General features: G+C 41.6%; 1 protein-coding gene across 6 annotated transcripts in view; it reads left to right on the forward strand.

Moving 5' to 3' along the window:
• Nucleotides 1-25,629, forward strand: part of SNX9 (sorting nexin 9) — a 124,119-nt gene that overhangs the window by 69,917 nt on the left and 28,573 nt on the right. For all 6 annotated transcript variants that reach the window (XM_005552201.5, XM_045391333.3, XM_045391331.2 and 3 more), the window contains 5 exons: nt 4,728-4,899; nt 10,025-10,172; nt 14,607-14,691; nt 18,115-18,240; nt 18,356-18,473. In XM_005552201.5, the coding sequence (XP_005552258.1) occupies nt 4,728-4,899; nt 10,025-10,172; nt 14,607-14,691; nt 18,115-18,240; nt 18,356-18,473 (649 nt within the window). The remainder of the gene's footprint in view (nt 1-4,727; nt 4,900-10,024; nt 10,173-14,606; nt 14,692-18,114; nt 18,241-18,355; nt 18,474-25,629) is intronic.

Below are 25,629 nucleotides of genomic sequence, written 5' to 3' on the forward strand. Positions count from 1 at the left end.
CAGTTTGCTAAGACCGAACCGTCTTCTGGAAGGGCCCAGAGAACATTCACTCTTCTGTGCTAGCTCACAGTCCTGTGTTCCTTTGCGGTGTACCTCACTTAGCTTCTGGCAGTCTTCTGAATCCAGGCCGCTCACTTCTGAACTCTAGCCCAAGGTTACACAGCGGGCGAGAGGTAGAGCTGTTAACGGAGCTCCAACTCGCTAGGCTCCTGACTGTGGCCCTCCGAGCCCCTCCATTTCACAGCCGGTCCTTGATGGAAACCAGGCTGAGGCTGCTATACCAGTGATAGTCTGTCCTTAGTGTCCCAAACTTTGGTACCTTTTCAAGTTCTTATTTGAAAAACAAAACCTTGTAACTTAAGAGTTTGGAGGACACAGAATATATTGCTAAATAAAATAGGAGAATAAAACTACATTCCCTTCAAGAAAACTGTAGAAGGAAGGGTTTCTCTTAGCTGAAGTGTGACTGCCAGGTCCTCAGCATGATCGCCTTCATTTCCAACGTCCACTGGGGTCATCTGAGAGTCCATCCTGAAGCCGAATGTCACCTTGTAAGCTGTGTGTTTGAGAAGTCACAGCCTTGTGGATGAAACATCTTCCTCCTTTTAGTATTTAACATAGAGTAAAATCACAAGTAACTTCAGTTTTTTCCTTAGAGGTATATAGGGCAGTAGAATGACATCATATTTCCACATGAAAAGCATATGGTCTGTTTCTAATGCACCTGGCACGTGACAGCCAGCGGTCTGCCCCATGTGTGGGTTGGTGAAGAGTCGAAACAGACCAGCCACTAGGGTGTCCTACAACATTAGGGGCTATATTAGACAGGGTGGATAATTTTCTTGCAAATATATTTCTTTTTTTAACTAGCACCATTTGTGTGTGTGTGTGTGTGTGTGTGTGTGTGTGTGTGTAAGACTCAAAACAAAGGGGAAGACTTGCTATTTCATGCTCTGAAATAGATTTAGTACGAAATTGTGGAGTGAAAGGCGTGAATAATTTTAATTAATCATTTTCTATGAATTCAGTAAAGAGTGATTCAAATGAAAATCAGTATTTTAACTCAACATTCTAATGTAAAAGTTCAGATTGTTTTAAATATTAAGCTGATGCTAAAGTTTATACGCTAAAATAAAGAACTAAGAGATGTTATGCTAAAGTATTGATAGTTTTTCTGTGAAAGTGTGGTACTAGTACAAAATAGATCACTAAGGAACAAGAGAGTCCAGCTATAGACCCAAATCTGATATGCAGTGAAGGCGACATTTCAAATCATAGGGGAAAGATGAATTGTTCGTGAAATGGTGACAGACTGAGGACAAGATGTTCAGCTGGGTCCCTGAATTCTTTTCTTTTCTTTTCTTTTCTCCTCTTCTCTCCTCTTCTCTTCTCTTTTTTTTTTTTCTTTCTTTTTTTTTTTTTTTTTTTTTTTTTTTGAGACAGAGTCCCCTCTGTCGCCCAGTCTGGAGCGCAGTGGCATGATCTCAGCTCATTGCAGTCTCTGCCTCCTGGATTCAAGTGATTCTTCTGCCTCAGCCTCCCAAGTAGCTGGGATTACAGGCACCCACCACTACACCTGGCTAATTTTTGTATTTTCAGTAGGGATGGGGTTTCACCATGTTGGCCAGGCTGGTCTCAAAACTCCTGACCTCAGGTGGTCCTCCTGCCTCGGCCTCCGAAAGTGTTGGAATTACGTGAGCCACTGTGCCCGGCCCCTGTATTATTTGTTTTACTTCAGTTCCAGACAGATACAAGATTTAAATGTTTAAAAAAAAAAAATCAAGCTAACAAAAAACTGTATTTGCCTCAAGGGTGGGATGGTGGGGGCAGGGCTGAGAGATGCTAAGTGTACTCTCTACTGGAATATTCTTTGAGATTGGGTGCCATCTATTTCCCATTCCAAAATTTTATTTGTAAGATTAATAATTAAACTATAAAAGTACTCAAAGGAATTATGGGAGAGAAATATATATTTTTTTTTTCGTTTTTTTTTTGAGACGGAGTCTCGCTGTGTGGCCCAGGCTGGAGTGCAGTGGCCAGATCCCAGCTCACTGCAAGCTCTGCCTCCTGGATTCATGCCATTCTCCTGCCTCAGCCTCCCGAGTAGCTGGGACTACAGGCACCCGCCACCTCGCCCGGCTAGTTTTTTTTTTTTTTTTTTTTTTTTGAGACGGAGTCTCGCTCTGTCGCCCAGGCTGGAGTGCAGTGGCCAGATCTCAGCTCACTGCAAGCTCCGCCTCCCGGGTTCCCGCCATTCTCCTGCCTCAGCCTCCCGAGTAGCTGGGACCACAGGCGCCGCCACCTCGCCCGGCTAATTTTTTGTGTTTTTAGTAGAGACGGGGTTTCGCCGTGTTAGCCAGGATGGTCTCGATCTCCTGACCTTGTGATCCGCCCGTCTCGGCCTCCCAAAGTGCTGGGATTACAGGCTTGAGCCACCGCGCCCGGCCAGTTTTTTGTATTTTTTAATAGAGACAGGGTTTCACCATGTTAGCCAGGATGGTCTCGATCTCCTGACCTCGTGATCCGCCCATCTTGAGAAATATTTTTTAAATAAAAGTATGAAAGTCCCTTTCTATGTAAGACAAAACCCCTCAGTGTGACAGTTGTCAGAGTGTGGGAATGTAACTGCATTCTCTTTGAAATGCAATTTGACAAAATCCATCGGTTCTAAATACACAGTCTCCTTAAGCCTAGCATTTTTTCTTCTGGAAATTTCACAGAGGCCTTTTGGATTGCAGTTTTCATCTAAAGGACCACCAGGATGGCTGATAATAGAAAGGAGAGGTTTGTAGGCAGTAACAGTGTACAGACTGGGAAGAGACCTTCTCTGGTGTGTGCCGAAGATGAAGGGACACATTGGGTTTTATGCCTCACAGGGCCTGTATCACACTAGAGTCACATATATTTAGGAGTTTTGGGGCAAAGTGATACATATGTATGAGAGGAGTTAAGAGCATGTGCAGTGGGTAAACATATGTAACATATATCCTTGTTCACTCTGAGAGGAGATTTTAGCATTAAAATGAGGTGGACTTGGGCTCTTTATGTGAAAAGGTGAACTGTAGACACAGTTTGTGCGCAGCCTCGGCGAGCTGCTGAAACTGGCTTTAAGGCCTGCAGTTGATTGTAAGAAGAAAATGTTTTTAAGGCCAGTCGTCTGCCCGGTTAGAGTTGCCTTGGTCTGAGTTGTAAATCAGAGTTAGGAGGGGTCTGATAGCTCCTGTTCTTAGTGAGTTTAGCTCTAGTAATTTAGAAAGTTGCTCTATTCCCTTAACCTTAGGATCCATCTTAGTTGATAAAGGGGTGTCTATTTTGGTCTCTCCGATCACACTGTATTATTTATAGTACCCAAAGACTGAAAACAAGGTAAATGAACATCAGCATATACTGGTCAAGTTGTAGGAAATATATACAATGGAATTTTATGGAGACAGTGTGAAAGAACATTGTGTCCATACGTGCTGATGTACCTTGCAGAATGTTTTATGCTGTTAAGAGAAAAATAAAAAGTCCTGAGCAAAAATAATATAATGTAGGCCAACTTACATGTTTAAAAACCAAAAGGATCTATCTCTGTCCATGGGATGTTTGAGTAAGTATATACAAGTAATTTGTTAGTAGCATGAAACAAAAATTATAGTAGGCCACTGTTTCAGAGTTCCTGCACTAGGCCCCAGCAGACCAGGCCAAACCAGAATGGAGTCACTTGTGCTAGACGCTCCATAGCAAACTGAAACTTGAAGGAAGTAGATAGGTCCCAAAACAAACCGGTTTTTTCTCGAGAACAGGAGATCCCAGTCTACCTGAGTTAGCATAATAAGGAGTCCCCTCAGCTTTAACCATTACATAAAAGTATCCTGAAGTAAACTGGTGTTAACTGTCAACTTTCTTTCTGTTGTTCTATTTCCTTATTAACCCATCTTTAAAAACCGAGTGCTCTGTTCCTGCCCAGTGGGAGTGCTCCTTCTAGACTGTAGGAAGGAGACTGCCCAGATTCATGAATCTCAAGTAAAAGCCAAGTAGATCTGTAACACAATGTGTTGTAATTTTGTGTCTTTTGACAGTAGTAGTTCCTTAGAATGACTAGCATCTTAAGATGTTAGGCATATTTCTCAAATTGCATATACTTTTATTCTGTTTGAAGTTTTTTATTATACATGTATTCTTTTTCAAATTAAAAGACCTACTTAAAAATACAACAGATTGCTATAAAGCAGTTAGAAATAGGTCCTCATTATCAGCATGAATAATCTCAAAAACATAATGTTGAACGGGGAAAAAAACTTGCGAAGAGATACAGTATGACATCCTTTAGGCCAATTTTTAAAATATAGAACAATTGTTTGTGAATGTGTACATGTGCAGCTGAAGTATGAAAACACACATGGGAATGGATACAGGTTCAGAAAAGTAGTGGTTACTTCTGGAGAGAAAGAAAGAGAGGGCTCTAGCTGCTTCTAATAGTTTCCTTGTTGCTGTTTTCAAAGTTCCTAAGCAAATACGGCAAAATGTGTTCATATCAGTAAAATTAGGTTGATGCTACCTTTTGTGCTTTCCTACATGTTTGGAAATTAAAATACTATGTATGTAAAGTTGTTTTGAATACATTTCTATTAAATTTTTTTTTTAGCACTCCTGTTGTGTTCAATTATGTCAGTTCATTATTGAATTGAGTCATGGTTTCCAAAAGTCACAAAAATTCTCCTTCTTTTTACCCCTTTCAATAGGTTGGCAGTGGCAATGACCCCTGGTCAGCCTGGAGTGCCTCCAAATCCGGGAACTGGGAAAGCTCAGAGGGCTGGGGGGCCCAGCCAGAGGGGGCTGGAGCCCAAAGAAGCACAAACACTCCCAACAACTGGGACACTGCCTTCGGCCACCCCCAGGCCTACCAAGGACCAGGTGAGGAGAGGGGCGCGAGGTCCCGCCCTGCCTGCCATGGCTGGGCGGGAGAGACAGGGAAGACCAAACTGGTTTTGCTATTCCCATACTCAGCAAAACACAGAACAGTGTTGTGACCACAGCATGGGAAGGGAGGATTGCCCCACACACCAGGCAGCTGTGCAGCAAACACCGACTGAGTGTCCTACCGTCGTGATACTGTCTACCTGGAGTCAGATCAAGGGAGTGCCCACCACCCCCACCTTGGGTTCAATTAAGCTGCTGGAGCAGCTCACAGAACTCAGGGAAGCACTTTACTTACTACTGTCAGTTTATTACAAAGCACAGTTGATAGGATGCAAATAAAGAGCCAGATGAAGACATGTGCATAGGGCGGGGCACGGGGAAGGGACATGGAGCTTCCATGTTCCCCTGCCCCATGTGCCCCTACATGTTCAGCACCCCAGAATCTCTTTCCCTGTAGCTCAAGGATTTTTACAGCGGTTTCATCACATAGGCATGATCGATGATGATGATGATTATTATTATTATTCTTTGAGACACAGTTTTGCTCTCGTTGCTCAGGCTGGAGTGTAGTGACGTGATCTCGGCTCACTGAAACCTCCGCCTCCCAGGTTCAAGTGAGTCTCTTGCCTCAGCCTCCTGAGTAGCTGGGATTACAGGCACCCACTGCCACACCCAGCTGATTTTTTGTATTTTTAGTAGAGGCGAGGTTTCACCATGTTGGCCAGGCTGGTCTCAAACTCCTAACCTCAGGTGATCCACCTGCCTCAGCCTCCCAAAGTGCTGGGATTACAGGCGTGAGCCACCACGCCTGGCCGGCATGATTGATTATTAACTCAACTTCTGGCCCCACTTTTCTTACCAGAGAATGGGAGGTGGAGCGGAAGTTCCAAGCTTCTAATCCTGGCTTGGTCCTTCTGTTGACCAGCCCCCATCCCACCAGGAGTCACCTCACTCGAACAAAAGATGCTCCTACCACCCGGGAAATTCCAAGGGTTAGGAGGTCTGTGTCAGGAGCCAGGGTCAGAAACCAAATATCAGAACAAAAGATGCACCTTGCACACCTAACATTCAGGAAGTTACAAGAGTTTTAGGAGCACTGTGCTGGGAACTGGGGACACAGACCAGATAGCTGTTTCTTACCTCACAATACCACTCTGGGTCATTGAGTCGAAAATAGATTTTATTCAAAAGAACTGCTCGCAGTTGCCCTTATTCCCTAGTAGCAAACCTGGATCCAAATGTAGATGGTCATTAACTGTAACTTCAGTTCAGTCTTACTTGTCCATGTGAAGTCTCAGATTCAAATGCTGGGTTGGTAAAGTAAAAGCAGAATGGGCGGTGGAGGCTGCAGAAGGCTGAGGGCCCCTGCTGTCGCCCATGGATCGCTGCATTTGCAAGGAAGCTGAGCCCACGTTCTGATCTCCACATCTTCAGAGAGATGAGAAGTCTTGGTTATTTGTCACCTTCTCATTTTAACATCTCAGCAGCTAACACATTTGTTTTAAAATCTTGAGCCAGAAACAAGTGTATGTGGATGGGGTGTGGCTCATCCTGCTGGTTTAAGACCTCTGCATTCACTGTTTTAACTTCCTGTTTGACTAGGCGATGAATAGAAATACTGAGGCAGAAGAGAAATGTATGGAATGGGAAATAATTTGGGAATTAAGGGCATTTATGTCTGTTCTGAAGTTAAATAAGAAGATAGTCTCCCTATTTTTTTTTTTTTCCAATCTCTGAATCTGTCTCCTCTGTAAGCACATTGGGCCAAGAACTGAATGTCTGTTCTAAACAGCAAGGACCTCACTCGTAAGCTTAAAGAAGGGTGCAGGTCCTGGCTCAAGACTGGCAGTTGTGGACAGGAGCTGCCTGTCAGCAGGACCGGGGTGTAGGCTGAATAGAAGCATTGAGAGACTCCTGGTGTCTGGCTCTGTGGTCACTTGGCCCACATCCTTCTCACAGTTTGTTCTTCTCCCATGTGGCATTTGTCTCTCAGCTTCTCCATAGTGGCACTCTTAGGGTCTGACACTAAAGGATACTCAGGCCATTAGAATGGGGGAAGAAGGAGGAGGGGGAGAGCCGACAGCACCTTATCTGACACGGGGGTTATTGTCAGAATAGTAGCTACTGATGCTGCTTAATTAGTTCTTCACTCTCATCTTTTTCTCTTTCCCTTTTTCTCCCATACCCCAACCCGGTCTTTTTAATGTCCCCCTCGTTGCCCTTCTCTCCCCTTTATTGTTAGTGTTAAACAGCTGCTTTTCAAAGATCTGTCGTCCCTTTTGTCCTCCCCAAGCCTCTAGAATTAAAGGGTATTCTGCTTATTTGTAAATGTATAAGACTAGATGTATCAGTGTCTAGGCCTCTAGAAGTCTTTTCTCCTGTGTACCACTTAACATTCTTATAGTCTGCATTTATCTGAAGTGACTTGGACTGACAGCCCTTTAAAAAAATTGTCTGTATTTTCACACCTGTAATTCCCAGCACTTTGGGAGGCCGAGGCGGGCAGATTCCACGAGGTCAGGAGATCGAGGCCATCCTGGCTAACACAGTGAGACCCTGTCTTCACTAAAAATACAAAAAAATTTAACCAGGCGTGGTGACGGGTGCCTGTAGTCCCAGCTACTCGGGAGGCTGAGGCAGGTGAATGGCGTGAACCCTGGAGGTGGAGCTTGCAGTGAGCCAAGATCGCACCACTGCATTCCAGCCTGGGCGACAAAGCAAGGCTCCGTCTAAAAAAAAAAAAAAATGTAGCTATATTTAAGGTGTACAGAGTGATGTAATATACGTGTATATAGTGAAATCATTACTACTGTCAAGCGCTTAACATATGCCTCACTTCACATGGTTACCTAAGTGTGTGTGTGCACGTGTGTGTGTGCACATGCATGTGTATGTGCAAGTGGGTATATGTGGTAAGAGCACCTAAAATCTCCCTCAGCAACTTTCCCATATATAATGCAATATCATTAATTGTAGCCCTCATGCTGTACATGAGATCTCTAGACTATCCTACATGACTGCAACTTTGTACCTTTGACCTACATCTCCCTAGTTCCCCCTGTCCCTGCCCCTGGTAACCACCCTTCTACTGTCTGCTTCTATAAGTTTTTTAGATTTTTTAAAGACCTGTTAAAAGTTCCACATGTAGGTAAGATCACGTGGTATTTTTATTTGTGTGTGTGGCTTATTTCCTTTAGCCTACTGTCCTTCAGGTTCATCCATGGTGTCACAAATGGCAGGATTTCCTTTTAAGGCTGAATAATATTCCATTTTATGTGTATACTACAGTTTCCTTATTCCTTCATCCATTGACAGACACTTAGGATGATTCTCTATCTTGGCAATTGCAAATAATGCTGCATTGAAAATGGGCGTGCAGGTATCTCTACAAGGTACTGCTCTCATTTCTTTGGCATATATACCTAGGAGAGGAGGAGTTGCTGGGTCATATGTTAGTTATAGTTTTATTTTTTAAGCCTCCATACTGTTTTCCATAGCAGCTGTGCCAATTTACATTTCCATCAAAATTGTACCAGGGTTCCCTTTTCTTCACACCTTTACCAACACTCATGATCTTTGGAGTTTTTAAATAATAGCTATCCAGTCAGGCGCAGTGGCTCATGCCTGTAATTTTAGCATTTTGGGAGCCTGAGGCGGGCGGATTACCTGAGGTCAGGAGTTCAAGACCAGCCTGGGCAGCATTGTTGAAACCCTATCTCTACTAAAAATACAAAAATTAGCCGGGCGTGGTGGTGAGTGCCTGTAATCCCAACTACTCGGGAAGCTGAGGCATGAGAATCACTTGAACCTGGGAGGCGGAAGTTGCAGTGAGCTGAGATTATGCTACTGCACCCCAGCCTGAGTGACAAAGCGAGACTCTGTCTCAAAAAATAAATAAGTAGGCCGGGCACGGTGGCTCACACCTGTAATCCTAGCACTTTGGGAGGCCTGAGGTGGGAGGATCACGAGGTCAGGAGATTGAGACCATCCTGGCTAATACGGTGAAACCCCGTATTATAAAATACAAAATTTTTATAAAATACAAAAAATTTAGCCAGGCGTGGTGGCAGGCACCTGTAATCCCAGCTACTCGGGAGGCTGAGGCAGGAGAATGGTGAGAACCCGGGAGGTCGAGCTTGCAGTGAGCTGAGATCGCGTCACTGCACTCCAGCCTGGGTGACAGAGTGAAACTCCGTCTCTAAAATAAAATAAATAAAATAAAATAGCCATCCTAAGAAGTGGGACATGATATTTCACTGTGATTTTGATTTCCATTTCCCTAGTGATTAGTGATGTTGAGTGCCTTTTCATATACCTCTTGGCCATTTTTTTGGTCTTCTTTGGAAAAATGTCTATTTGGGTCCTTTGTCCATTTTTTAATTGAGTTTTTTTTTCTTTTTCTTTTTTTTTTTTTTTTTTTTTTTTTTGCTATTGTGCGAGTTCCTTGTATGTTTTGAATATTAACAGGTTATCAGATACATGGCTCACAAATATTTTCTTCCAGCTGATAGGCTACCTTTTCATTTTGATTGTTTCCTTTGCTGTTCAGAAGCTTTTTAGTTTCTTGTAGTCTCACTTGTTATTTTTGACTTTGTTGCCTGCGTTTTTGGTGTAATATTCAAAAACACAATTGCCAAGGCCAGCGCCAAGGAGCTTTTCACCTGTGTCTCCTTCTAGGAGTTGTGTGGTTTCAGGTCTTCCATGTAGGTCTGTAATCTATTTTAAGTTGATTTTTGTGTGTGGTATAAGATAAGGTCCAGTTTTATTCTTTTGCATGTAGATATCTGGTTTTCCCAGCACGACTTACTACGAAGACTGCCCTTTCTCTATTGTGTCATCTTGGTGCCCTTGTCAAAAATTAAAATTAATTTGACAGCCCTTTTTAAATTGCTTCTGATTTGTGTTTTGCACTAAAAGATCTATAATTCAAGCCTTAAAATTGACTACAAAGCCATTACTCTTAACATCCATATTATACTCCTATATTATACCCTTTTCTCCATCAAAAAAAAAATTGATTTGCCCAGTAGGTAGTTACTATCAGAAAATTAAACAATTTCATTTTCGTTTTGGTCTTTTTTCTTTTTTTTAACTGATGATCTTCCATTTTCACCTCTAGCAACTGGTGATGATGATGACTGGGATGAAGACTGGGACGGGCCCAAGTCCTCTTCCTACTTTAAGGATTCGGAATCAGCCGATGCAGGCGGCTCTCAGCGAGGAAACAGTCGTGCCAGCTCCTCATCCATGAAAATTCCCCTTAACAAGTAAGTTTAAAGGGGAGCTGGGGAACCAGGGCCGTAGTAGAAGTAAACAGTAATACAAAGCATATACCATAAAAAGAGGCAGCTGGCTTTTTCCCTTTCCAGTGATCTCCTAAGTTTTGGATATGATTCAGTTATTTTTATTTGGATCTTAACTGAGAAGCTTACTTAAAAAAAAAAAAAAGATTTTTGTTTTACAAGGTTAATAAGCGAAATATTTATTTTATTTGATGATTTCCCAATTGTTTTCATTACTTCTACTTTTATCAGTTTATGACATATTAAGGTTTCATTACTAATGTCACAGGAAAGCTAAAAAAAAAGTAATAATAGCAACTCTGTTTTAAATGTTTTACTATTTTATTTTATTTATTTTTTTATTTTTATTTTTATTTTTTTTTGAGACGGAGTCTCACGCTGTTGCCCAGGCTGGAGTGCAGTGGCGCGATCTCGGCTCACTGCAAGCTCCGCCTCCTGGGTTCACGCCATTCTCCTGCCTCAGCCTCCTGAGTAGCTGGGACTACAGGCGCCCGCCACCGCGCCCGGCTAATTTTTTGTATTTTTAGTAGAGACGGGGTTTCACTGTGGTCTCGATCTCCTGACCTTGTGATCCGCCCGCCTCGGCCTCCCAAAGTGCTGGGATTACAGGCTTGAGCCACCGCGCCCGGCCTATGTTTTACTATTTTATTAATCACTTGCCATGTGCCAGACATTGTGCAGAGTGGTTTGTATCATTTACATGTGGCCCTCGTATCCTTTGTGGTACATAAAACCCCTGTTTTACTGCAGGCAAACTGATGCCCAGAGAGACGCACCCGAGTGTTCCAGTCAGGAAACCAGGCCCTCAGGCGCCGAAGCCCGTGTTCTCAGCTCCTGCGCCTAAAAACGTGGTCGGGAGCTTTGTTTTAGCTTAGGTTTCTCTTAGATTTAAAACAAAAAAAAAGTGTTGTATTTTGTTTTGTTTTCTTGTTTTGAGACAGGCGTTTCCCTCTGTCACCCAGGCTGAAGTGCAGTGCTGCGATCTTGGCTTACTGCAACCCCCACCTCCCCGGTTCAAGCGATTCTTGTGCCTCAGCTACCTGAGTAGCTGGGATTACAAATGCATGCCACCACGCCCAGCTAATTTTTGTATTTTTAGTAGAGACAAGGTTTTACCACGTTGGCCAGGCTGGTCTCAAGCTCCTGGTCTCAAGTGATCCACCCGCCTCTGCCTCCCAAAGTGCTGGGATTACAGGCTTAAGCCACCGCACCTAGCCAAAAAAAAAAAAAAGGTTTTTAACAGTACTTGTAGATACCCTACTTAACAGGAAAGCATGTGGGCACCGGTGACCGTGGACATAGTAGGATTCTTTGGAGAGACCTAAATAAGGCTGTAGTTTATGCCTGTGTAGCTTGAAGGAGATATATTAATAATTTATGACTTCCATCAGAATTTTCAAGTACTCTTCTTCCAGCAGTTATGTTTAGTTTATTTTATGAAATGACTAATACTTTTCCCCAATATTCCAAGTCCATGATTGAAAGCAGATATCAAAGAATGTTAATCTGTGTCTGGAAAAATTAAAAACATAACATTTGACATATATTTAGACATCAAGATCTAGGTCTAGATGTAGTTTAATAAGTCCTACAAGTACTCCAAAGTGTATTTAAATAGCTTTGGTGATTAAATGCGTTCTCTTTTGACTGCACGCTTTTGTTGCCTCTTAATCCAGTTTCTTCCATTATATATTTTCCTGCTCAATTGCATGCATAATAAAATGAATAATTCTCTGTCTTGTTAGTCAACTGTGTCTTGTTTCAGAGTCAAATGTGAAGTTTTCAGTCGTGGTCAGTAGTGATGTGCATCATTGTCAGCTGTTCTTTAGATGTGAATATCAAGTATATTGAAAATTCATATAAATTAACCCCATTTTGAAAACAAAAGAAGCAGAGACTGAGAAAAATGAACAACCATGTTTTCATGGCTGATCAGTGAGGTTCCCTCATGCCTGGGGGGGTCTCTGACTCTAGTTTTTGGTGCTCTCCTCTGCTCCACTCTTGCTCTCTGATTTGCTTATAACCTTAGGCAAGTTTCATGACCTGTTGGAATCTCAGTTTCTTCATCTCGGAAGCAAGGAGGTTGGCTTTAAGAATTCTTTCTGCTCTAAAATATCATTCCAGGTTGAAACCACAGGAACGCAGGCCTAACTTGAACCTGTGCCTGTGAGGCATCTCCGTCTCTGTGTGGTGCTGTGAACAGTTTAAAACCCGGTGTATTTGTATTTAACTCTACTAATGTATAAATGAGTCACTTAAACTTAAAACAATTATAAAAATTGTTTTTAAGTATTAACACTTTTTCAGCAATTAGTCCATTTTATATGACAGCTGTATTCTAGTCATGGAACATAAATCTTATACTAGAAAAGGAGATCCGAAATTAAATATACTTGAGCACTATAAGAATTCATCTTGGGCCGGGTGCAGTGGCTCATGCCTGTAATCCCAGCACCTTGGGAGGCTGAGGCAGGCAGATCACGAGGTCAGGAATTCGAGACCAGCCTGGCCAACATGGTGAAACCTCAGTCTGTACCAAAAATAAAAAAATTAGCCAGGCTTGGTGGTGTGCCTGTAATCCTAGCTACTTGGAAGGCTGAGGCAGGAAAATCGCTTGAAGCCGGGGGGCAGAGGTTGCAGTGAGCCAAGATGGCGCCACTGCACTCCAACCTGGGCAACACAGAAAGACTCTGTCTCAAAAAAAAAAAAAAAAAGACATCTTGATGCTGCTGAAATAATTAATACATTGCTGTCCTCAAAAATTTTTCTGTGGTCCGTAACAGTGCCCAAAAAGTGAAATGTTTACAAGCTAGTCAAGTTGTCGTGATATATAATCCCCACAGAAGCACGCCTGTAGTCCCAGCTACTCGGGAGGCTGAGGCAGGAGAATCGCTTGAACCAGGGAGGTGGAGGTTGTGGTGAGCCAAGATTGTGCCACTGTATTCCATCCTGGTGACATAGTGAGACTCTATCTCAAAAAAATAAATAAAATAAATTAATTAATAAATAAAAGTGTTCCAGGTTAGCCTGTTAATTCGTTAAGCATTCAGTATGCTCCAAAACCTCCTCCAGGTCCTGAAAACACAGATGCTTCCTCTAAGTCACTCTGGCTGCTGTAATAGGTAAATGGATAGCGGCAATCAGATGTGATGAATGGAATCACAAAATATGCTCAAAATGCCGAGGAAGACTCTGCCTGAGGCTGCAGGGAGTACTTCCAAAGAGGGGATGACTTAATCGCCAGTGACTGAAATGTACTGAGTACATGCTAGGCTCTTTACATAAATCTTTAATTCCCTTACCACCTTTGAAGGTAGGTCATTCTGGTCTCATTCTTCCACAAGATTTCAGCCCCTAAGGCTACCGAAGTGTTGGAGTCAGAATTCAAACCCCACGCCATCCAGCTGCAGGACACCTCTGGTCTCTTGTATAAGCTGTGTTTTAAAGGAATGTCTAGAGAAAGGAGACTCAAGGGAAGTCGGTCGAGAATGCAGGAAAAGAAGACATGGGCCACTGAGAGTATCACACTGGCCTTCAGCTTGGCACATGAATGAAAGTAGCAATGCGACTGGAACTTCGTAGAAATAAGATTCCTTTTCCCACTGTAGATATTTTACTTCCTTCTGTTTACTGAAAGAAAAATTCTAAAACCCAAATTAATCTTGTCTTTTTCAGTAGCACTTTTTAGATGGCTGTGTTCTAGCTGTTCTCCAATTTTGGAAATATCCTTTGGCTGTAGATTTGATTTCTGGAAGTAGTCAAGTTTATTTAAGTTTTTGGGTCTTAAGTGACCTCCCCCCTCACCCCCACCCCAAAGCCAAATTTATTGATTATACTTTGGGTCTCTTTACCAAGGAGACTTGTTTTCCACTGTCATGAACTGCTTCTGAAGGCAATTCCAAAAGAAACAAGCACATACACTGATGAGCAGGACAGCCTCTTTGGGACAGTTGTGGCCTCTGGAGTGAGCTTGTTGAAAGGCAACTTTAATTTGGATGTAGAAATGCCAGCACGTGGCTGTTGCCCCCTGTGGCCAGCTCAGATTGGCATGCCCACTACTCACTGCCCCAGGGGACTAGGGGGCATTTTTTCAGGTCTGCCCTTCACTCTGTGGGGTGATGGAATGTTTCAGACATGGTCAAGCAAATAGAGTGCCCGTAAACATCACACCTTCTGGAGTCAAACTGTTCTCCTTACCAGATCAAGCTTAATTAAATGCCTAATTGGCCATTGAACAATCTGATTACATTAGGTTTCGTTTACCACAGTTTCCTAGTTGTAGTGCACCCGAAAGACAGGACAAGGTTAAAATTGGTAAATTCAGTAAATGTGGACGAGAGTTGTAAAATTCTTACAAGGAAAGACTTAAGATTGACGAACCTTTGTATTCATGATTAGATTTCCTGGATTTGCAAAACCTGGCACGGAACAGTATTTGTTGGCCAAACAACTAGCAAAACCCAAAGAGAAAATTCCCATCATTGTAAGTTTGTTTGTTTTTGTTTGCTTTCTTTCTGATTAAACTCTTAACACTGTACCTTAAAGCTAAGCGAGTTATTCATCTTTTGGAAAGTATTTTTAAATATATTTAATGTCCCAAATAACAGATAATATGTGTTAGTGTTGTAGGAGTACTGAAGATAATTAACACAAATTAATGCCTGTCATTATATTGTTTATTCTTTATCTTTCAGACCTTTAGTATTGAACAAACACTCATAAAACGTACTATTTTGATCATTTTTTTCTAAAATGTCTTGAAGTGTATTTTACATACTGTTTTTCTGTCAGCCCTATATGTTTCACTGATGAACTCAATTCAAATATTTGTTTCTTCCCTTGTAAAGTACATGTTTGTTATCAGAATAAGGTGCCCTTTCAGATATATTGGTAATAGTGTTTTTTCCAGTAAGCCAGCTGTCAAATCGAGATACGGAGCTACCAAATAAAAGCTGGGAGTTAAGGACATCATTAAGAATATCTGTCTTAGAATTACTTGGTCATCGCATAACGTGACACAAGCCCTTTGGTTTCATTCCACATTTTCATTGGTGATAGATTTTCTGTCTAGGTGATATTTAGTTGTAGATTCCCAAATGAAATTCTGGAAAAGAGAAGTATAGCTCTCTTCTGATCCTGTTGACTTAACCCTGTAACAATCAGATTGGGAACCTGAAGTCTTGAGTGTTCTCACCCTGGACTCAATCAAGGATGAGGAAACATCTGGTCTTATTCTGTAATCTTTGGAGACTTGATAAAATTGCAGGAATAGTATTAGATTCTTTAATTGTGCCTGCATGTTTGAAAAACTCTAAACCCTGGAAGCCTCCAGACTGAAGAGCTGTAACCAAGAGCCCTTTTTATGCTTTTTCCCTCAAAGCAAATTTGGGGTAATTAACTTCTGAGTAGTTATATTAAAGATTTTTTTCCTGTTTTCTCTGGGCTTAAATAAGTGAACATGTACCATTATTCTTTTCATGAGATTTAACACTCCTCAAAATCAAGAGCACACAGCTCTGCCTCAGTTTTGTTTTTTTGTTTTTTGTTTGTTTGTTTGTTTGTTTTTAAGACAGAGTCTCACTCTGTCACCCAGGCTGGAGTGCAGTGGCGCGATCTTGGTTCACTGCAACCTCTGCCTCACGGGTTCAAGCAATTCTCCTGCCTCAGCCTCCCAAGTAGCTGGGATTATAGGCATAAGCCACCACGTCTGGCTAATTCTTTTTGTATTTTTTAGTAGAGATGGGGTTTCACCATATTGGCCAGGCTGGTCTTGAACTCCTGACCTTGTGATCCACCTGCATCGGCCTCCCAAAGTGCTGGGATTACAGGCATGAGCCCCCGCAGCCGGCCTGCCTCAGATTCTTAAAGGGGACTTTGTCCCAAGCGTGCAGTGGTGGTACAGAGTTAAGAGTTCCACCCTTTCATTGACCCGCAAGTTTTAGGTAGAACTGGACCCATGCAGCCAGTAGGCGGGTCTGCCTGTGTGGGCGTCCATACATGGAAGAAGCTGGGGAAAGCCACCGCATCTTCAGGAGGCCCAGAGAAAGCAAAGACTAACTCTTTGCTCTAAAAGTGCCGTAACCTTGCCTTCTCATGAAACAGAGACCCATGAAATTGGGCACTACCCAAGCGCAGTTGCCGCTCTCAGCCCACTCACTGAGGGAGCCCCCGAAAGTCATCTCCTCTGCACCTTTCGGGTAGTTTCTTGGATCTGGGCCCTCTCTGCGGGCGTTATATTAATTTGTTCTCAGAGATTTTAGTCTCTTTTTAAACTGCTCCTATCCTTACAGTAGGGCACCTTCCTGACCTAACAGACTCTGGACTTAAATATCCCAATCCGCTTTTCCCATCTTCCACTTAAAAAAAAAAAAAAAAAAAAACTAGGACTGGGTATACTTTTTTTTCCTTTTTATGTCTGTCTGGCCTTGCCTCTCTGAGGTCTCAGCCTGAACAAATCTCTCTTCCTTCAGCGCAATCTGTGTGATTTTTCTCACTTTCTTTTTACTTTCTTACTGTACTTTTTCAAATCTGCAAGAGTAAAACCTGTTCATGAATTATTTCATTCTCCTTGAGTCTCTGGATGGATCTCTGAGTGAACCCGCTTCCTGAACAGTGGGTCTTTTTACAGTCCGTGTGTTTGCTTTTCATTCTTGTCTTGGATTGTAACTCAATTATTTTTCGTTGTTAAGCCAAGAAGATAGATAACATTCTCAGTATAATAAGGACTTCTATTGCTCTGCAATATGTTTTCATAAGAGGTACTGTCCTACGGTCTGAATCTCTGGAGTCTGTCATTGTGGTCGAAGTTTATGAAATGAATGAGGCAGAACCAACTTGAGACTGTTGGTGGCTCAGGGAGTGATTTCAGGAGCCTGTACATGAGCTCCAGCATCCAGGTTCCTCTGCAGCTGCCCCCATGGCCTTGGATGCTTAAATAAGTTGAAAACACCAGGTTTGGGACAGCAGACCTATTGTCACCTAGCAATGCCTAGCAGAAATGATTCTCAGGCTCAAAACTTACACACGTGGTCTCTACACCCCCACATAGAACTTAGCTGATTTCCCTTCCTCACCTCCCACCACAGCTAAAACCCCAGTGAGCTAGTGTAAGCCTCGCCTGAATTTGTGAACTTGTGCCCCTAGTCACAGATAGAAGAGAAGGCCAGTGGGAAAGGAATGGAGGCCTACCCTCTTCGGGCAAGCCTTGCCCAGGTGGACGTGATACCTGGGGGGTTGGAAGTGAGCCAGCCCACTGTGCTTAGGCACAGCAGCCCACGGAAAAACAGCAAGTCTGGTTCTTGCTTTTAAGACATAGTACCTCCCCCTCCCCTCACCCTGCCACTAGTAGTAAAACTGGCCATCATCTCTGGCCAATCTGACTAATCGCTTCTCTGAGCCACAGCAATGCTACTAGACCAGTGGCCCATCTGAAAACTGCTTGTTCCTGATCCACCATGAGATTGGTATGGAACATGAGAATATTTAGAAAACTTGAGGACAATTTGGTATTGTTGAAAAATCAAAATGTATGATGTTATATTTCACCAAACTATTATTGGAAATTTTTAAAAACTAGTCCTTCATCACATGTAGCTTGAGACAGCTAGACTATAAAGAAACATTGTTTTGTAACTAGCACTCTCCTCAGGAGAGGGAAGCTGGTGTCTCCTCTCCGTGGGCTGAGCTACCCACATGGGAGCAGAAGGGTTTCCCACAGGTGCGTTCTTTAAACATAGTATCTAACAGGAACAGAAACCATTGAACCATATATGTACCTTTCAAAGAGGAACAAGAATGACCCTCCAAAGGACTTCTCATTCTGAAAAGAATGACTTGCTGACTCACATCAATTATATTTATTATTTTTCCATGTAACAAAATTACTTATTTCTGGAACATTGCATAGGTTGGAGATTATGGCCCAATGTGGGTTTATCCTACCTCTACATTTGACTGTGTGGTAGCAGATCCCAGGAAAGGCTCCAAAATGTATGGTCTGAAGAGCTACATTGAATATCAGCTAACACCCACTGTAAGTATCCACGTTATCAAAAGCAGAATCGTGTGGATCACTGATCGCAGCTTGCTTTTTTCTTCATTTTCTAGAGTTGGCATTGGTAACCTTTTCTCTTCCGCTTATTTTGTAGAACACTAATCGATCTGTAAACCACAGGTATAAGCACTTTGACTGGTTATATGAGCGTCTCCTGGTTAAGTTTGGGTCAGCCATTCCAATCCCTTCTCTTCCAGACAAGCAAGTCACAGGTGAGTGTGTTTAATGCTAAACCCAGCATGATAAATAAAAAGACTCAAGTCAGATTATCCTCCTATAAGTCAGTGATGGCGTTTTCCATCCTGTAGAGCAGCAGGAGGCAGGAGTTGGGAACAGTAATTAAATACAGCTATGAAGAGAGAACCATAGCATGTTGTACATGTATCTGGAAGTTGCCTAAACATCTAACAAGAACGTTTAATGTACAAATCACTGGTCTTGGTATGTGTGTTGAATTCCAGCAGAGTCATTGCCTTCATTGCTGTACTCTTTCTCCAAAAGAAATGTGTACATTTAAAATATGTGAAAAATGACACCTGAAAAAACAAATGATTCAGATAGCCTAAAATGGAAACAAAAACATATGACCCACATGATGCAAACAGGTTATGCAGATGAGCTGCGTTATTTCATTAGATCAGTGAGCACTGGACGGAGAAGCCACAGAACTGCTAAGTGTTAACGAAGGAAGAAGCTGCCCGGTTTTCTGCTTGCTTTGATTATTACCCTCTCCCTTTTCTTGTTTTTTAAAAGTGCCATTTTCTATTTATTTTGATTACTACCTTCTGCCTTCTCTTGTTTTTTAAGTGCCACATTCCCTCCTCTCCCCCACCCCCAAGAATATCTTGGTAAATAACCCATGGTGTTACTAGAGCACCTTGTAAGTATGCAGGTAGAAAGGTTTGTTTTTGTGTCTGGGAATGGTTTTTGTTTTTAATCTCCAGCCTAGCATAGACTCTGCTACTCTGTGTAGGCACTCAGGGACTCAGCATGTGTGTGTCAAAATAAAGGTCGTGGGCCGGGCACGGTGGCTCGCGCTTGTAATCCCAGCACTTTGGGAGGCCGAGGCGGGCGAATCACGAGGTCAGGAGATGGAGACCATCCTGGCTAACACGGTGAAACCCCGTTTCTACTAAAAAATCAGCCGGGTGAGGTGGTAGGCGCCTGTAGTCCCAGCTCCTGGGGAGGCTGAGGCAGGAGAATGGCGTAAACCCAGGAGGCAGAGGTTGCGATGAGCTGAGATCACACCACTGCACTCCAGCCCAGGCGACAGAGCGAGACTCTGTCTCAAAAAATAAATAAATAAATAAATAAGTAAATAAATAAATAAATAAATAAAATAATAAAGTTTGTGAAGAAATGGACTTAAAGGTTAGGCAGAGTTTAGTATATTGCTAGAAATGTTCATATACATGAACTAGTGAAAATAGAAAGGAGTGGATTGAGAGTGAGAGGAGGTCTTCAAAGGTCAGAGCCAGGAGGCCTGAAAGAGATGTGAAGGAGACGCCGAGAGGCTCACCTGAACCCATGGAGAAGCAACATGGAGGGGTGAAGGAAGGGTTCTTTCCCAAAGGTCAGGGAAGACCAGAGGCGGTGGAATTCTCACTGCATTCGCAAGAGTCAAACAGTTCAGAGAGGGCCTGCGACTCTTCACAGCCAGGTGGCAGTGCCAGATGGAGACATGTCAGCATCCCCGTGGAGTCCCACGTGTGCCTGCCTGGACACTTCCCAAGTGCCTCTCATCTGTCCTCACAGATAGTCATTTTCATCTTCACTTTATGTATGAGGAAATGGAAATCCAAACATTAAACAGGTTCCCCTCTCTATTGTCGAAAAAGGAATGTGAACCTGATCCCACAGCTTACTCTGTTTATGTTAAGATGTGGACTGACTAAATCTTCCCCTAGAATTAGTATTCATACAATGAGTAAATTATTCTCCTTAAAACATTACTTTATATTTTACTTTGTTTTATGTTTGTTTTTCCCTGAAGTGTTTTGTGGAGATGGAAAGTTTTGTTTTAAAAGTTTTGATTTTGATTTTTTTGGAAAACATTTCAAAAATTTCAAATTGTCATAGGAAAATTGAAAATGGGGCTGCACTGCTGGGTAGATAAACACATCCCCACAGTCCCCTGGGTGACACTTGAGTGGTGCCTCGTGATGCTGGGGCCATGGAGTGACAGCCAGAGGGCCGGGCTGCTGCTGCCTTCCGCCCAGAGGCACTGACCGCACCCCTACTTCTAACCCAGTTCAGACACTCCCTATACCTCCTTTTTGTCGTCCTTATTGCTTTCAATCACAGCTTTCTCTTTAAAAATACAGATTTCTTTCCATGAAAACTTCAGTTCTGCCATTTAAAATTATAGTCTATTTCCTTGAATTTTGTACTGTCCTTTATCAACTTGGTTAGCACAGCGTGTGCTCCGTGGTGTTTAAATACATGGGTTAATGGCCTGTTTCAGGCTTGTAAGAAATTCTCGTATCTTTTAGATTGTAATACATTGTTTATTCTGAATAATTCAGTACTCTTGTAAAGCTTCAGAGAGTCACGGTTCTCCTTCCATACTAAGATTTGTTTAAAAAAAGTAAGTTCAGGCGTGCAGCCAGGGAGGGGAATGTCATAGAAAAGCGAGCAAGCAGCAGCCCCTCGGTGTGAAGAAAGTTTAGCTTTGATTCACTAACTGGGATATGAGCCAAGGAAGCCAAACAGCACAGAAGGGCTCTATTTCCCCCCTCTCACTTGTTTGCCTCCTGCCTGGGATGCCCATAGATCATTATTATATGAGAGCTCTCCTCTCACTTAACTACAGAAGAAAAGAAAAAGGAATGCTTAGTAGGTGATGCTGTGATATTCCTGTGGACTCGATAATTAATCCATGAAAAAGTGTACAGTTAACATTTCTGTATTTGTTTAGAGATTTTTTTATGGAAATAATATTGAATGAATATGATTTTACTCCTGGGACCAAACTGATACATTCATATACTTATTGAAAACCTTAGTAAGGTTCATGGAAAACAGAGAAATAAAAGTTCCTCCTTCTTTCTAATTCTTTGCAACTTGGTCTGAAAATTCTACCAAACGTAAAATAACATCTGAAGTCATAAGCTTAAAGAGAAACCAGCTGTGTCAGAAAAATTTTCACAAGAGTAATTTTTCAATAAAATAAGAATCTCTAAATTTCAACCAATGATTGGATAATGAACTCTGGGTATAACTCACCTGGCCGTAATGGGAGGTTCATCTTATCCCAGGTCCAGGCTGGCTTTCTGGCCAGGAGGTGGATTATCGTTTTTCCAAGTTACAAGGCTTTGCTTCTGCTTAATCTACTGCTAGTAAATGCAAAGTTTGCAATGCTGTAGTACACTGACAGTGTCTAGACTCATTGTTCTGTTCAAATCCACTTTTTAGGTAATAAAAGTTTTTGATATATAGGTGCATAATACTATCTATTATTTATTTATTTTTGGAGACAGGGTCTTGCTCTGTTACCCAGCCTGGAGTGCAGTGGCAGTCATAGCTCACTGCAGCCTTGACCTCCTGGACTCAAGTGATCCTCCCACCTCAGCCTCCCAAGTAGCTGGGATTATAGGTGCACGCCACCATTGCCTGACTTATACTCGTAGTTTCTAAAGGAAAGTTCAGGTTTCATTTTTTAAATTTTACTTTTAAATTTAGGTACAGTAAATTCATTCTTTTTGGTGTAGAGTTCTGAGTTTTGACAGCTACCACTGCAGTCTTGCAACCACCACTAGATTTCATGATACAGAACAGCTCCGTCACCTCCCCAGGTTCCCTCGTGCTGCCCATCCCCCTAGTCCTAACCATGGCAACAGCTGATGTGTTCTTTGTGTTCATAATTTTGTGTTTTCTAGAATGTCATTATAAATGGAAGCATGCAGTGTATAGTCTTTCGAGTCTGACTGCTTTCATTTAGCATAACGCATTTGCAATTCATTCATTTTGTTGTGTCAATAGTTTGTTCCTTTTGAGGCCAATAGTATTCCAGTGTTTAGATATACCATAGCTTGTTTATCCATTCACTCATTGAAGGACATTTGGGTTTCCAGCTTTTGGCAATTATGAATAAAGCTGCCATAAACATTTGCAAACAGGTTTTTGCATGAACATAAGTTTTCATTCCTCTTGGGTAAATAAGAGTAAAATGACTGGGTCATTTGGCAAGTATATGTTTAATGTTTAAGAAATTGCCCGACTGTTTTTCAAAGAGGCTATACCAATTTGGAATCCTCACCAGCAATATATGAGAGTATCAGTAGTTCCACATCCCTACCTGCACTTGATAGTGTCCGGTTTTCCTCGTTTTAACCAGTCCGATAGGTATGCAGTGGGATCTCAGCGTGGTTTTGATTTGCATTTCCTGATGGCGAGTGGGGCCGAGCATCTCTTCATGTGCTTATTTCCCATCTGTAGGTCTTCGGTGCTGAAGCGTCTGTTCACATCTTGTGCTCATTTTGTATCAGTCTGTTTTCTTGTTGTTGAATCCTGAGATTTTTAAAAATATGTATATATTCTAGAAACAAGTTCTTTGTTAGATAAGTGATTTGCAAATAACTTGTCGCAGCTGTGGCTTGGCTTGTCATTTTCTTTTTCTTTCTTTTTTTTTTTTTTTTTTTTTTTTTTTTTTGAGACAGGGTCTCACTCTGGTCGCCCAGGCTGGAATGCAATGTCAACCATCTCAGCTCACTACAACCTTGACCTTGACCTCCCGGGCTCAAGCAGTCTTCCAGCCTCAGCCTCCTGAGTAACTAGGGGACTGCAGGCTCTCATCAACACTTCTTGTGAATTTTTTGTATTTTTGGTAGAGACAGGGTTTTCACCCTGTTGCGTAGGCTGGTCTCGAAGTCCTGAGCTCAAGCGATCCACCCACTTCAGCCTCCCAAAGTGTTGGGATTAGAGGCAGGAGCTACCACACTAGCCTTATTATTTTCTTAACAGTGTCTTTTGCATAACAAAGGCTTTTAACTTTAATGAAGTTCACTGTATCAGTTTTTTCTTTCATGGACTGTGCTTGAGGTGTCATGGCTAAGATCAATTCACAACATTTTCTTCTAAAGGTTTTGTAGTTTTAGGCTTTTCATTTAGGTCTTTGATACATTTTGAGGTTATTTTTATATAAGGTGTGCAGTGCGGTAGAGGTAGTGCTTTTTTTTTTTTTCATCAGGATATTCAGTGGGTCTCACACCATCTTTTGGAAAGACAGATCTGTTTTACATTTATTAGAATGATGTTTGTAAAAGAAAAAAATCAGTTGATTGTATTTGTGGGTTTATTTCTGGATTCTGTTCTGTTCCATTGATTTATGTGTCCATCCCTTTCTCCAGTCCTGCACTGTCTTGACTTGTGTAGCTTTATGGTAAGTCTTTAAATCAGGTAGCGTGAATCCTCCAACTTGGTTCCTTTACAACACTGTTTTGGCTATTCTTTTTCTTTTCCTTTCCTTGTAAATTTAAATGTCAGTTTGTAGATATTTATAATCATGCTGGAATTTTTATTGGAACCGCGTTGATTCTATGGAACAATTTTCACATCTTGATATCTCATCTTCTCCATATATAAATATATCATATTTTATTTTCATTAGGGCTTTGGAGTCTTCAACATACAGATTCTGCATATATTTTGTTAGATTTATATGTAAGAATTTCAGGCCAGGCACAGTGGCTCACAGCTGTAATCTCAGCACTTTGGGAGGCTGAGGCGGGTGGATCACCTGAGGTCAGGAGTTTGAGACCAACCTGGCCAACGTGGTGAAACCCCATCTCTACTGGAAAAAAAAAAATTAGCCAGGCGTGGTGGTGTGCACCTGTAGTCCCAGCTACTCAGGAGGCTGAGGCAGGAGAATTGCTTGAATCCGGGAGGTGGAGGTTGCAGTGAGCCGGGATCACGCCACTGCATTCCAGCCTGGGTGACAGAGTTAGACTTTGTCTCAAAAAAACAAAAAATTTATGTGTAAGAATTTCATTGGAGAGTTGTATTGTAAATGGTACTATTTGTTTTCTAGTTATGTATTGCATATAGAGATACAATTGATTTTTTTATATGCACCTTTTATCTGTGGCCTTGCTAAACTCAGTAGTTCCAGGAGCTTTTTTTGTGGGTATGGATGCTTTGGTTTTTTTCTCTTTTCTTTTTTAATGTAGACAATCATGTCAGCTTGGAATACAGAGTTTTATTTCATCTTTCCCAATCCATGGGCCTTCTATTTCTGTTTTCGCCTTATTGCACTTGCTAGGACTCCCTGTATGCTGTTGAATAGAAATAGTGAGAACAGTCATCTTTGGCTTATTCCTTATCTTAGGGGCAAAGCATTCAGTCTTTCACCATTAAGTATGTATTAGCTGTAGGTTTTTTGTTAGATGTGCTTTTATCAAGTTAAGGAATTTCCCTTCTATTTCTAGGTTGCTGAAAGTTTTTGTTCATGAATAGTTGCTGAATTTTGTCCCATGTATTTTGTGTACCCATCGAGTGATTGTATGGCTTTTCTTCTGCTATTAATACAGTAAATCATATTCATCAGCTTTCCACTGCTGAACCAGCCTTACATGCACTCTATGGTGACACATTCTTCTTATGTATTACTGGATTAAATTTGCTAATAATATTTGGTTGAGGATTTGGTTCACGATGGTTATTGGTCTATAGTTTTCTTGTAATTTTCTTTGTCTCGTTTTAGTATCAGGGCAATGCTAGTCTTATAGGATGAGTTTGGAACTATTCCCTCCTTTTTTATATTCTGGAAGAGATTATATAGAATTGATATTGTTCTATACATGTTTGATAGAATTCACCACTGAAATCATCTGGACCTGGAGTGTTCTTTGTGGGAAGGCTTTAACTATGAATTTAATTTCCTTAATAGGTATAGGACTATTCAGGCTGTCTCTTCTTTAGTGAGCTTTGGTAGCTTGGGTCTTTAAGGGAATTTATTTATTTCATATAAGTTGTTGGGTATAGTTTTAGAGTTGCTCATAGTATCTCTTTGTACTTTTAAAGATGTTAGGTCTGTAACGATATATACTCCTTCATTTCTGATTTTGATCATTGTCATCTCTCTCTTTTCTTTGGTTTTATTGATTTTTATTTTTCTCTTTTCTGTTGTATTGTTTTCTGCTCTTTTATCATTTCTCTCCATCAGCTTGGTTTGAGTTTGATTTATTCTTTTCCTAGTTTCTTAACATAGAAACTTAGATTATTGTTTTGAGATATTTCTACTATCACAGGCGTTAAATGCTAAAAACCTTCCTCTAAGCATTGCTTTTGCTGCATTCCATAAAGTCTAATATATTGAGTTTTCATGTTCATTCAGGCCAAAACATTTTCTAATTTTTCTCATAAGTTCTT

Source organism: Macaca fascicularis, chromosome 4 (genome assembly GCF_037993035.2).
Source record: "Macaca fascicularis isolate 582-1 chromosome 4, T2T-MFA8v1.1".
Lineage (NCBI taxonomy): Eukaryota > Metazoa > Chordata > Mammalia > Primates > Cercopithecidae > Macaca > Macaca fascicularis.